Here is a 13,482-nt window from a genome sequence, read left to right on the forward strand (position 1 = left end):
CACTGTGCTGTGTTAGAATCAGCGCGTTGCTGTGAATTGATGACAACATTTTAGACGAAGACAAACATGGACCTGTTGATGTACAGTTGAAGTCGGAAGTTTACATAAGCTTAGGTTGGAGTCATTAAAACTTGTTTTTCAACCACTCCACAAATTTCTTGTTAACAAACTATAGTTTTGGCAAGTCAGTTAAGACATCTACTTTGTGCATAACAAGTCATTTTTCCAACAATTGTTTACAGACAGATTATTTCACCTATAATTCACTGTATCACAATTCCAGTGGGTCAGAAGTTGACATACACAGCATGAAAAATTCCTGAAAATTATGTCATGGCTTTAGAAGCCTCTGATAGGCTAATTGACATAATTTGAGTCAATTCTATGTCCTGTGAATGTGTTTCGAGGCCTATCTTCAAACTCAGTGCCTCTTTTCTTGACATCATGGGAAAATCAAAAGAAATCAACCAAGACCTCAGAAAAATAATTGTAGACCTCCACAAGTCTGGTTCATCCTTGGGAGCAATTTCCAAATGCTTGAATGCACCACGTTTGTCTATACAAACAATAGTACGCAAGTATAAACACCATAAACGCAGCCGTCATACTACTCAGGTTGGAGACGCGTTCTGTCTCCTAGAGGTGAACGTACTTTGGATGCGAATAGTGCAAATCAATCCCAGAACAACAGCAAAGGACCTTGTGAAGATGCTGGAGGAAATGGGTACAAAAGTATCTATATCCAGTAAAACGAGTCCTATGTCAACATAACCTGAAAGGCCACTGCTCCAAAACCGCTATAAAAAAAAGCCAGACTATGGTTTGCAACTGCACATGTGGACAAAGATCGTACTTTTTGGAGAAATATCCTCTGGTCTGATGAAACAAAAATAGAATGGTTTGGCCATAATGACCATCGTTATGTTTGGAGGAAAAAGGGGCCAAAGAACACTATCCCAACCATGAAGCACGGGGGTGGCAGCATCATGTTGTGGGGGTGCGTTGCTGCAGGAGGGACTGGTGCACTTCACAAAATAGATGGCATCATGAAGAGGGAAAATGATGTGGATATATTGAAGCAACATCTCAAGAAATCAGTCAGGAAGTTAAAGCTTGGTTGCAAATGGGTCTTTCAAATGGACAATGACCCCAAGCATACTTCTAAAGTTGTGGCAAAATTGCTTAAGGACAACAAAGTCAAGGTATTGGAGTGGCCATCACAAAGCCCTCAATCTTATAGAAAATTTGTGGGCAGAACTGAAAAAGCATGTGCTGGCAATAAGGCCTACAAACCTGACTTAGTTACACCAGCTCTGTCAGGAGGAATGGGCCAAAATTCACCCAACTTACTGTGGGAAGCTTGTGGAAGGCTACCCGAAACGTTTGACCCAAGTTAATCAATTTAAAGGCAATGCTACCAAATACTAATTGAGTGTATGTAAACTTCTGACACACTGGGAATGTGATGAAAGAAATTAAAGCTGAAATAAATAATTCTCTCTACTATTATTCTGACATTTCACATTCTTAAAATAAAGTGGTGATCGTAACTGACCGAAGACACAGGATTTTTACTAGGATTCAATGTCAGGAATTGTTTTGTTTTTTTAAGAAAAAAAAAAGAAAAACGGATTTTAAATGTATTTGAGGTGTATGTAAACTTCCGACTTCAACAGTATATGTTCTATATCTTTGATGTTTTGGGGTTTCCATGAACTAAGCCGGTTGTTGTAGAGTGAAGAAAGAGGCATGCACTGTAGGCTATACTATTCAGATTTTACACTTTATTAATAGATTCATCTCGTTTCAATACTTTTCAACAGAGAAGTTGTATGTATGTACAGTATGTGTCATTGCTATTATACATACAGTAAACAAACCATGAATAAACTGAGGCAAATTGAATAACATTACGAAGTATCGTTACATTTCACATTCTAATAAAAACTATTGTATATATTTCATGTTAGCTTATGAGATAAGTACTGTTATAATGATGTAAGAAAATGGTCAAAACACCAAGTAGGTAAACGGAGGCAGAGGGCTGCATAGCCTCTTGATTTCCTCTAAAGAACATTCATCTAACACTTTTACACTAGTGAGTCATTTAATGTCAACAGAAAAGTCAAGCCAAAATTTCAGAAGTTAGTCAGTGTTTAATCTTCCAAATGTCAGAATCATTATCTTACATCTTCTCTGTGAAACCATTTCTTCAGACTACTTCTTGAATTCCACTCCTTTTTCTTCGCAAACTTGTAGACGCATCCAAAGAGATCAGGGAACATTGTCAATATGTCAACAGAATCCGCATCCTCAATGCTTCAGAGAGAGAGAGAGAAAATATTCAACCACCTTCAATGGTAAGAGAGTAAATAAAGTTCATGTACATGTTTTTAGACAAAACTATTAATATGTCTTACTAGTGCTCATGAAGGTTGCGTATGAAGCGCAACAAACCCAATGTGTTGTCTGGGTAGGCCTTCTTTTTACCATCCAACTTGTTCATCAACTCAGGCGGTATCTGTGTACACAAATAAATAACAGTAAGTGTGACTACTACTAGACGAGACACTACACTAGGACGAATGTACATGTAAATAAAATGTATAAAATGGCGTCTTGTTCACCTTGGACTTCCACTTTGTAAACGACCTCGCCTCAGCACACTGGTCCAAAGCATGAAGGAGTCCTGGGTCTGCTTTGCGACAGTTCTCTGCTTCCTTCTCGTTACCAATTTTTCGTAAGTACTCCACTCTCCTGAAAAACAACAGTGTACCTTTAAATGCATTCAACTGGGTCAGTGTCAAACGGTGATCACATTTGCATTGAGATAAATCGTCGTTAGAATCTGAACCCATTGAAAAAGGTAAATGCCCAGTGGAAATAGTGATGGCTATAAGTAAATCACTGATCTTAACTAACCTTCTGATTGACAAGTATTAGCACTGCTTCTCACCTCTCCTCTGGCCAGAAGTATGGGTGGGCCAGTGTGTCCTCCACTGTAGGTCTCTTCTCTGGGTCTTCATTGATCATCCACTCAATGAGGTCCTTGGCCACTTCATCCTCAACATGTTCCAGTGTGTACTTCCCTTGAAAAATGTTAACTTCACAATGGATGCCTTTGCCAAATGGATGATGTCCACCAGAGATGATGTAATACATTAACATCCCGGCCACCTGAAAAGTATATAATAATCATTTATAATGTATTACATTTCTATAGCGCTTTTCATAACAATAGCAAAATGCTTCAATAGCAAAAAACAAACAACCAATACATCATCATGAGTAGCCTAACTGTAGTTAGCTAGGTCAACCAATACATCATCATGAGTAGCCTAGCTATAGTTAGCTAGGTCAACCAATACATCATCATGAGTAGCCTAGCTATAGTTAGCTAGGTCAACCAATACACATCATCATGAGTAGCCTAGCTATAGTTAGCTAGGTCAACCAATACATCATCTTTGTAGCGCTGCATCCTCCAAAGATAGCTAGACCGTTCATGGCTTGATCAGAAGGTGGTGGTCAGGGAGATGGTTGATGGTCCTTCTGTAGCTCAGTTGGTAGAGCATGGCGCTTGTAACGCCAGGGTAGTGGGTTCGATTCCGGGACCAAAGATAGAATGTATGCACACATGACTGTAAGTCGCTTTCAGAAGGTGGTGGTAAATGGCAGATATTATGAAGTGTCTGTCGATCTTGTAGAGGGCTACTCTGGGAACTGGACTTCTCCTTCACAACAACTTCTCCTCACCACGCGCTCTCACCACTGGTGTCCCCCAGGGCTCTGTTCTAGGCCCTCTCCTATTCTCGCTATACACCAAGTCACTTGGCTCTGTCATAACCTCACATGGTCTCTCCTATCATTGCTATGCAGACGACACACAATTAATCTTCTCCTTTCCCCCTTCTGATGACCAGGTGGCGAATCGCATCTCTGCATGTCTGGCAGACATATCAGTGTGGATGACGGATCACCACCTCAAGCTGAACCTCGGCAAGACGGAGCTGCTCTTCCTCCCGGGGAAGGACTGCCCGTTCCATGATCTCGCCATCACGGTTGACAACTCCATTGTGTCCTCCTCCCAGAGCGCTAAGGACCTTGGCGTGATCCTGGACAACACCCTGTCGTTCTCAACTAACATCAAGGCGGTGGCCCGTTCCTGTAGGTTCATGCTCTACAACATCCGCAGAGTACGACCCTGCCTCACACAGGAAGCGGCGCAGGTCCTAATCCAGGCACTTGTCATCTCCCGTCTGGATTACTGCAACTCGCTGTTGGCTGGGCTCCCTGCCTGTGCCATTAAACCCCTACAACTCATCCAGAACGCCGCAGCCCGTCTGGTGTTCAACCTTCCCAAGCTCTCTCACGTCACCCCGCTCCTCCGCTCTCTCCACTGGCTTCCAGTTGAAGCTCGCATCCGCTACAAGACCATGGTGCTTGCCTATGGAGCTGTGAGGGGAACGGCACCTCAGTACCTCCAGGCTCTGATCAGGCCCTACACCTAAACAAGGGCACTGTGTTCATCCACCTCTGGCCTGCTCGCCTCCCTACCACTGAGGAAGTACAGTTCCCGCTCAGCCCAGTCAAAACTGTTCGCTGCTCTGGCCCCCAATGGTGGAACAAACTCCCTCACGACGCCAGGACAGCGGAGTCAATCACCACCTTCCGGAGACACCTGAAACCCCACCTCTTTAAGGAATACCTAGGATAGGATAAAGTAATCCTTCTCACCCCCCTTAAAAGATTTAGATGCACTATTGTAAAGTGGCTGTTCCACTGGATGTCATAAGGTGAATGCACCAATTTGTAAGTCGCTCTGGATAAGAGCGTCTGCTAAATGACTTAAATGTAAATGTAAATGTAAACATAGTTTAGTATGTATTCTATCAATTTGACAAATAGGTCTGGTATTCAAAGTATAGTATAGTAAACTAACCTGAATATCGGTGCTCCTCTTATATCCGATCCCACTGTCTTCATCTAAAGTTTCTCTGGCCTTCCAACATTTTGTTCCTGCACTGATTGTATGTAGAGTTGTTTGTCCCATGTTCAATTGTCGACTTATACCGAAATCGGCTAATCTCGCTCTGCCTGTAACATCTGAAGAGAAGATCATATACATGTAGCATTGAAATGTAGGTTAATAAATAAAACATCAAAATAATATTTCTTTAGCCCACATTTTTGTTGAATTACTACATGGTCTGGTCTTACCTATTAAAACATTCTGGGGTTTTATATCCCGGTGCAGAATTTTTGTGTTTAGACTATGCAGAACGCTTAGACTGCAGAGCACCTCGTGCACTATTTTCTTCAGGACAGGGGTTTTGTCCTCTGGTAGGTGGTCTTTGATGTATTCATCAAGGGTGTATTCACAGAGCTGAAGAACAAGGTAACCGAAGTGCTCGTCCTCTGCAAAGTCCACATATCTCACAATGCAGGGACTATCCAGCTGAGGTAGTCTTAAAAAACCCTCTTCTCTCTTCAGATCTTGATAGTTTGACTTGAGCATTCTCTTCACGGCTACCTCAGTACCATCATCCTTCAAGCCCAGAAAGACTTCAGTTCCATCACTTCCTTTGGCTATTTGGAAATCCGGATGGACGACAAGATTGAGATTTCCCAATCTGTAAACCTTGCCTACATCTATGTTGCTGAGTTCCTCCAACTGAGGCCTCCACCGCTCACTAACTTTGTGCCATTTCCGGGGTTTCAATTCGTCGGTGGTGGAGGGAAATGGTTTAACACTGGAATTTTCCCCATGTACACCAGATTCTTCAACTGGAATTGATGAAGCATCAAGATCTGGCTTCTCAGTCATGTCAGGTGTACTTTTCTCTACCGACAACTCTTCCTGAATTATCTTCTTCTTTTTTTTCTTCTTCTTCTTCTTCTTCTTTGACAGATTCACTCCCTGCAATTGTTCAGTTGTATCCGTTGGTGGGACTGGACTTCGTAGGAACATATCTAATTTCCTTAGCTTTTCTTTCAGGTCTTCATCCATCTCCATTTCAGCAGTAACAAGTATTTTCTCCGGCACAGAGGTTATCCCTCGTGATGTGATAATCGCAGGTACACAATCGAAGGTGTACAGATCTGCAAGCAAACCAAATGTAAAGACACCTAAGCTGGAGGTCTGAGGATTGGCGAGATATGCTTGATCAGTGAATGAGATGATCCTCTTGCATAACTCCTCAACAAAAGGGAGGGTCCAGCCATGTTTGTGATTTTGAGCTTTATGAGTAATCACATACAGTAGTTTGACAACTGAAATGTTGCGATTTAGTCCTTGAGGGGTACTTTTGGATTCATGTGTGAGGTATTTCAGAAGAGTGGGTATTACTACCAGTGACAGTCCAAGAGATATTTCTTTCATAATGTTAAAAACAGCTGTCAAGCAATTCACTACCATATCTTGTAAATGTTTGGGAATTTTAGGCAAGCGATTGGTTGCCTCCTCAATGTAGAGATCAATTTTCTGAGATTCTCTCAGCCACTTTATGGATGCTTGACGATACTGATCCATATTTTGTCCAATGGCGTTAAAAGACATGTCATATAGTGTGAGATGATTCACAGGGTTCACCACCAGCATGTGTTTGCCATATTCATTGAAAAGATCCTCCACTGATTTGAGTTCTATTGCACAAAAAAATCATAAAAAATCTTCAATTTGACAAAATTCTCACTCTCTGAAGAGAATTTCTGAATCATGCTTGCTATCTTTTGGTCAGTAGCGGGATATGCTTTGAGATTTCTTTCAGCAAATGCTCCAGACATCATCAACTCTTTCACAATGTCTTCTCTGTCATTGTTAGCCGCCAATTGAAGTGGAGTTAACATCTGGATTGGTGCCCCTTCTGGATCTGCTTTTGCTGCGATGAGTCTACTCACTAAACTGACAGGAGCTTTTGACATTGAGGCATAATGCAAAGGAACCCAACCATTTGTTGATTGGATGTTGGGGTCAGCACCTTCTTTCAGAAGAAATGTACAAATATTGTCATTTGTAAATGCAACAGCAGCAATTAAAGGGGTAACATCATCCTTCCACTCAGCACAAGGGTACAGTCCATTCAAGTCCTTGCCACCCCTGATCAATTTCTTTAGTTTCTCCAACTTTCTGTCAATAATGCATTTTATAATTGGATCCGTTTTCCTTGGAACCACAGACACCATTGGTAATTGTAATTGGAACTGGATTTGACCTGGGACGATATTCATTCTTCAAACCTCTGCTTCTACAGGTACAGTAGATCTGTGGGATGACATCTCTATTATTACCTCTGTTAAAATGTTAAGTCATGTACAGTCATATAAGCCTTGCTTAACCCTATTCTTGTTCATAACAATTGCAAAGACATTGGTAACGTTGTACTGTAGTCAACTTTGTTCTGAAGTTATTGTCAGCCGTAGAGACAGATAAACGTCTTGATTCTATGTTTGGTGGAGAACTTCTGCTTATAAAGTGATGCTGAAGGGCAAAAAAAAGCATCTAACGACGCAGTTAGCTGTTCTACTAGAGGTTTGAGAAAGTCGCTAAATAACAAGTGTTGGGAAACAGGTCTGAGATTTTACGATGAGACTACGAAGGTTCTAGCGATGAACTTAGCAAGATGCTTTTGGGATACCATGCCCTGGACAATAAATTAACACAATTTGAAACGCAAATTACATTTTTGAAAGACACCTTTTGCATGTGGAAATGTTATATAATTTTGTATAATCACCTTCCAGTGAATAAACCATTGAAATTAAAAACAAAAAAACATGTTTTAAGTGAGAAGTAGGCATTGGTCCGAAGTCAAAAAATAAAAGAAATTCACATGGGCATCACCATGCCTACCTCACCCATGCTCGTCCAAGGTTTTCCAGAATACTGCTTTGACCTACTACAGTAGAAATGTTGGTATGTTGTACTTCAAACGATGTGTATGCAGGTTTCTTAGGATTCAAATCATCTCAAACAGCCTAATTCATACTCTTCAGAGGAATAAAGGACTTTACAGTGTTCTGCTATTAAAATAATGTACAGCGCATTCGGAAGTATTCAGATGCCTCGACTTTGTCCACATTTTGTTACGTTACAGCCTTGTTCTAAAATTAATGAAATGTTTTTTTCCCCATCAATCTGCACACAATACCCCACAATGACAAAGTAAAAACAGTTTAGACATTTTTGCAAATTGATAAAAAATGGAAAAAATTGAAATATCACATTTCCATAAGTATTCAGACCCTTTACTCAGTCCTTTGTTGTAGCACCGTTGGCAGCGATTACAACCTTGATTCTTCTTGGGTATGATGCTACAAGCATGGCACACATGTACTGGAGGAGTTTGTGCAAGACCTCCCACTTAAAAAAGATGAGAGAGGCCTGTAATTTTCATCATAGGTACACTTCAACTATGACAGACAAAATGAGAAAAAAAAATCCAGAAAATCACATTGTAGGATTTTTTATGAATTTATTTGCAAATTATGGTGGAAAATAAGTATTTGGTCACCTACAAACAAGCAAGATTTCCGGCTCTCACAGACCTGTAACTTCTTCTTTAAGAGGCTCCTCTGTCCTCCACTCGTTACCTGTATTAATGGCACCCATTTTGTCTGTCATAGTTGAAGTGTACCTATGATGAAAATTATAGGCCTCTCTCATATTTTTAAGTGGGAGATCTTGCACAATTGGTGGCTGACTAAATACTTTTTGCCCCACACTACCGTTCAAACGCTTGGGGTCACTTATGGACATTTTTGTCCATTAAAATAACATCAAATTGATCAAAAATACAGTGTAGACATTGTTAATGTTGTAAATGACTATTGTAGCTGGAAACGGCAGACTTTGAATGGAATATCTACATAGGCGTACAGAGGCCTCACAAGTCCTCAACTGGCAGCTTTATTAAATAGTACCCCGCAAAACACAAGTCTCAAAGTGAACAGTGAAGAGTCGACTCCGGGATAATGGCCTTCTAGGCAGAGCTCCCCTGTCCAGTGTTCTTTTGCACACCTTAATCTTTTTATTGGCCAGTCTGAGATGTGGCTTTTTTTTGCAACTCTATCTAGAAGACCAGCAACCCGGAGTCGCATCTTCACTGTTGACGTTGTTTCTGGCCATTTTGAGCACGTAATCGAACCCACAAATGCTGATGCTCCAACTAGTCTAAAGAAGGACAGTTTTTTTTTTTCTTTAATCAACACAGTTTTAAGCTGTGATAACATATTACAAAAGGGTTTTCTAATGATCTATTAGCCTTTTAAAATGATAAACTTGGATTAGCTAACACAACGTGCCATTGGAACACAGGAGTGATAGTTGCTGATAATGGTCCACTGTATGCCAATGTAGATATTCCATAAAAAATCTGCCGTTTCCAGCTACTATAATCATTTACAACATTAACAATATCTACACTGTATTTCTGTATATAACAAATTTGATGTAATGGACAACAAAATTGCTTTTATTTAAAAAACAAGGACATTTCTAAGTGACCCCAATATTACAACTCAGCAATGTTCACAATCCAATGAAGTGATAGATGGTAGGATAATCTAACAAGACAGGGACAAATGATATCCTATTAAGCATTAGCAATGTAAATGATAGTTAAATGTTCCTTCTATTTGGTCATTGTGATAATAAACCCAACCACATCTGCTGGTCAGGTGATTGTGTTTCAGGAATTGAAACTCTGATGTCTAATGGAAACTTTGATAGTCTAAGATGTGAAAAGTATGATATTAAGTTAGCGTTAGAAATGTAAACAATAGTTAAAGTTACTTACATTTTGTCATCGTGATATCGGCACCAACTTGCTTGAGGAAGTGTCCACAGACTATAGAAAAACTCAACCACACCTCTTTATCATGTGACTGTGTTTCAGGAAATGAAACTGATAGCCTTTTAAGAAGAATAGCAACATCCCTGCCTGGTGTCTTCTTTATCACAAATCTTTCACCTACTATGTTTTGAGACTTCACTAAATACACTTCATCAGTTCTGTAAATATGTATCTCTTAATATGAAAAGTGTGCGTCCACATTTTTACATAAGTTCAGAAACTTTGCTTTCTATTCTAGGAATAAAGTCTCTGTTTGCATATGTCGTTGAAAAAAAACCTGGCCCCAGTAAAATGTTCCCCAGGAAGCAAAATAGAGCAGCTTTACCTTTACCTATATATATATAGCCATTAGAATATACAGCAGTAGGAAGGGGAATTGATAGCCATTAGAATATACAGCAGTAGGAAGGGGAGTTGATAGCCATTAGAATATACAGCAGTAGGAAGGGGAGTTTATAGCCATTAGAATATACAGCAGTAGGTAGGGGAGTTGATAGCCATTAGAATATACAGCAGTAGGTAGGGGAGTTTATAGCCATTAGAATATACAGCAGTAGGAAGGGGAGTTTATAGCCATTAGAATATACAGCAGTAGGAAGTTTATATCCATTAGAATATACAGCAGTAGGAAGTTTATAGCCATTAGAATATACAGCAGTAGGACGTTTATAGCCATTAGAATATACAGCAGTAGGAAGGGGAGTTTATAGCCATTAGAATATACAGCAGTAGGGAGTTTATAGCCATTAGAATAAACAGCAGTAGGAAGGGGAGTTTATATCCATTAGAATATACAGCAGTAGGAAGTTTATAGCCATTAGAATATACAGCAGTAGGAAGGGGAGTTGATAGCCATTAGAATATACAGCATTAGGGAGTGTATAGCCATTAGAATATACAGCAGTAGGAAGGGGAGTTTATAACCATTAGAATATACAGCAGTAGGGAGTTTATAGCCATTAGAATAAACAGCAGTAGGAAGGGGAGTTTATATCCATTAGAATATACAGCAGTAGGAAGTTTATAGCCGTTAGAATATACAGCAGTAGGAAGGGGAGTTGATAGCCATTAGAATATACAGCAGTAGGAAGGGGAGTTTATAGCCATTAGAATATACAGCAGTAGGAAGGGGAGTTGATAGCCATTAGAATATACAGCATTAGGGAGTTTATAGCCATTAGAATATACAGCATTAGAGAGTTTATAGCCATTAGAATATACAGCAGTAGGAAGGGGAGTTTATAACCATTAGAATATACAGCAGTAGGGAGTTTATAGCCATTAGAATATACAGCAGTAGGGAGTTTATAACCATTAGAATATACAGCAGTAGGGAGTGTATAGCCATTAGAATATACAGCAGTAGGGAGTTTATAACCATTAGAATATACAGCAGTAGGAAGGGGAGTTCATAGCCATTAGAATATACAGCAGTAGGAAGGGGATTTCATAGCCATTAGAATATACAGCAGTAGGGAGTGTATAGCCATTAGAATATACAGCAGTAGGGAGTTTATAACCATTAGAATATACAGCAGTAGGAAGGGGAGTTTATAGCCATTAGAATATACAGCAGTAGGGAGTTTATAACCATTAGAATATACAGCAGTAGGGAGTGTATAGCCATTAGAATATACAGCAGTAGGGAGTTTATAACCATTAGAATATACAGCAGTAGGAAGGGGAGTTCATAGCCATTAGAATATACAGCAGTAGGAAGGGAGTTTATAACCATTAGAATATACAGCAGTAGGGAGTTTATAGCCATTAGAATATACAGCAGTAGGGAGTTTATAACCATTAGAATATACAGCAGTAGGAAGGGGAGTTTATAACCATTAGAATATACAGCAGTAGGGAGTTTATAGCCATTAGAATATACAGCAGTAGGGAGTTTATAACCATTAGAATATACAGCAGTAGGAAGTTTATAGCCATTAGAATATACAGCAGTAGGAAGGGGAGTTGATAGCCATTAGAATATACAGCAGTAGGGAGTTTATAGCCATTAGAATAAACAGCAGTAGGAAGGGAGTTTATATCCATTACAATATACAGCAGTAGGAAGTTTATAGCCATTAGAATATACAGCAGTAGGAAGGGAGTTGATAGCCATTAGAATATACAGCAGTAGGAAGGGAGTTCATAGCCATTAGAATATACAGCAGTAGGAAGGGGAGTTTATAGCCATTAGAATATACAGCAGTAGGAAGGGGAGTTTATAGCCATTAGAATAAACAGCAGTAGGAAGGGGAGTTTATATCCATTAGAATATACAGCAGTAGGGAGTTTATAGCCATTAGAATATACAGCAGTAGGGAGTTTATAACCATTAGAATATACAGCAGTAGGGAGTGTATAGCCATTAGAATATACAGCAGTAGGGAGTTTATAACCATTAGAATATACAGCAGTAGGAAGGGAGTTTATAGCCATTAGAATATACAGCAGTAGGGAGTTTATAACCATTAGAATATACAGCAGTAGGGAGTGTATAGCCATTAGAATATACAGCAGTAGGGAGTTTATAACCATTAGAATATACAGCAGTAGGAAGGGAGTTCAAAGCCATTAGAATATACAGCAGTAGGAAGGGAGTTTATAACCATTAGAATATACAGCAGTAGGGAGTTTATAGCCATTAGAATATACAGCAGTAGGGAGTTTATAACCATTAGAATATACAGCAGTAGGAAGGGAGTTTATAACCATTAGAATATACAGCAGTAGGGAGTTTATAGCCATTAGAATATACAGCAGTAGGGAGTTTATAACCATTAGAATATACAGCAGTAGGAAGTTTATAGCCATTAGAATATACAGCAGTAGGAAGGGAGTTGATAGCCATTAGAATATACAGCAGTAGGGAGTTTATAGCCATTAGAATAAACAGCAGTAGGAAGGGAGTTTATATCCATTACAATATACAGCAGTAGGAAGTTTATAGCCATTAGAATATACAGCAGTAGGAAGGGAGTTGATAGCCATTAGACTATACAGCAGTAGGAAGGGAGTTCATAGCCATTAGAATATACAGCAGTAGGAAGGGAGTTTATAGCCATTAGAATATACAGCAGTAGGAAGGGGAGTTTATAGCCATTAGAATAAACAGCAGTAGGAAGGGGAGTTTATATCCATTAGAATATACAGCAGTAGGGAGTTTATAGCCATTAGAATATACAGCAGTAGGAAGGGGAGTTTATATCCATTAGAATATACAGCAGTAGGAAGTTTATAGCCATTAGAATATACAGCAGTAGGAAGTTTATAGCCATTAGAATATACAGCAGTAGGACGTTTATAGCCATTAGAATATACAGCAGTAGGAAGGGGAGTTTATAGCCATTAGAATATACAGCAGTAGGGAGTTTATAGCCATTAGAATAAACAGCAGTAGGAAGGGGAGTTTATATCCATTAGAATATACAGCAGTAGGAAGTTTATAGCCATTAGAATATACAGCAGTAGGAAGGGGAGTTGATAGCCATTAGAATATACAGCATTAGGGAGTGTATAGCCATTAGAATATACAGCAGTAGGAAGGGGAGTTTATAACCATTAGAATATACAGCAGTAGGGAGTTTATAGCCATTAGAATAAACAGCAGTAGGAAGGGGAGTTTATATCC

At 39.5% G+C, this 13,482-nt stretch overlaps 1 protein-coding gene across 3 annotated transcripts; it reads right to left on the reverse strand.

Moving 5' to 3' along the window:
- Nucleotides 1-1,764: 1,764 nt before the first annotated feature.
- LOC124035483 (serine/threonine-protein kinase/endoribonuclease IRE1a-like) lies at nt 1,765-9,888 on the reverse strand. Of its 3 annotated transcripts, XM_046348936.1 has the most exons (7): nt 9,798-9,888; nt 5,221-7,264; nt 4,943-5,106; nt 2,957-3,177; nt 2,628-2,757; nt 2,421-2,521; nt 1,765-2,319 (listed from the first exon to the last, which is right to left on the reverse strand). In XM_046348936.1, the coding sequence occupies exons 2-7, from the start codon at nt 6,599-6,601 to the stop codon at nt 2,181-2,183; spliced, it is 2,136 nt and encodes a 711-aa protein (XP_046204892.1). In that variant the 5' UTR covers nt 6,602-7,264; nt 9,798-9,888; the 3' UTR covers nt 1,765-2,180. The 3 variants fall into 3 exon arrangements, with proteins under 3 accessions (XP_046204892.1, XP_046204894.1, XP_046204893.1); XM_046348938.1 differs by lacking the exon at nt 5,221-7,264 and having other exon boundaries at nt 9,798-9,850; XM_046348937.1 differs by lacking the exon at nt 9,798-9,888 and having other exon boundaries at nt 4,943-5,364.
- Nucleotides 9,889-13,482: the final 3,594 nt, after the last annotated feature.

Source organism: Oncorhynchus gorbuscha, linkage group LG05 (genome assembly GCF_021184085.1).
Source record: "Oncorhynchus gorbuscha isolate QuinsamMale2020 ecotype Even-year linkage group LG05, OgorEven_v1.0, whole genome shotgun sequence".
In the NCBI taxonomy this organism is placed as follows: domain Eukaryota; kingdom Metazoa; phylum Chordata; class Actinopteri; order Salmoniformes; family Salmonidae; genus Oncorhynchus; species Oncorhynchus gorbuscha.

What these genes read in the sequence shown, in the direction of transcription:
- LOC124035483 (XM_046348936.1), bottom strand. Translation starts at nt 6,601, where the DNA reads ATGCTGGTGGTGAACCCTGTGAATCATCTCACACTATATGACATGTCT. An exon ending in TTACAAAGTGGAAGTCCAAG is followed by an intron (nt 2,522 to 2,627) that starts GTGAACAAGACG and finishes TTGTGTACACAG; the next exon opens with ATACCGCCTGAGTTGATGAA. An exon ending in CGCAACCTTCATGAGCACTA is followed by an intron (nt 2,320 to 2,420) that starts GTAAGACATATT and finishes CTCTCTCTGAAG; the next exon opens with CATTGAGGATGCGGATTCTG.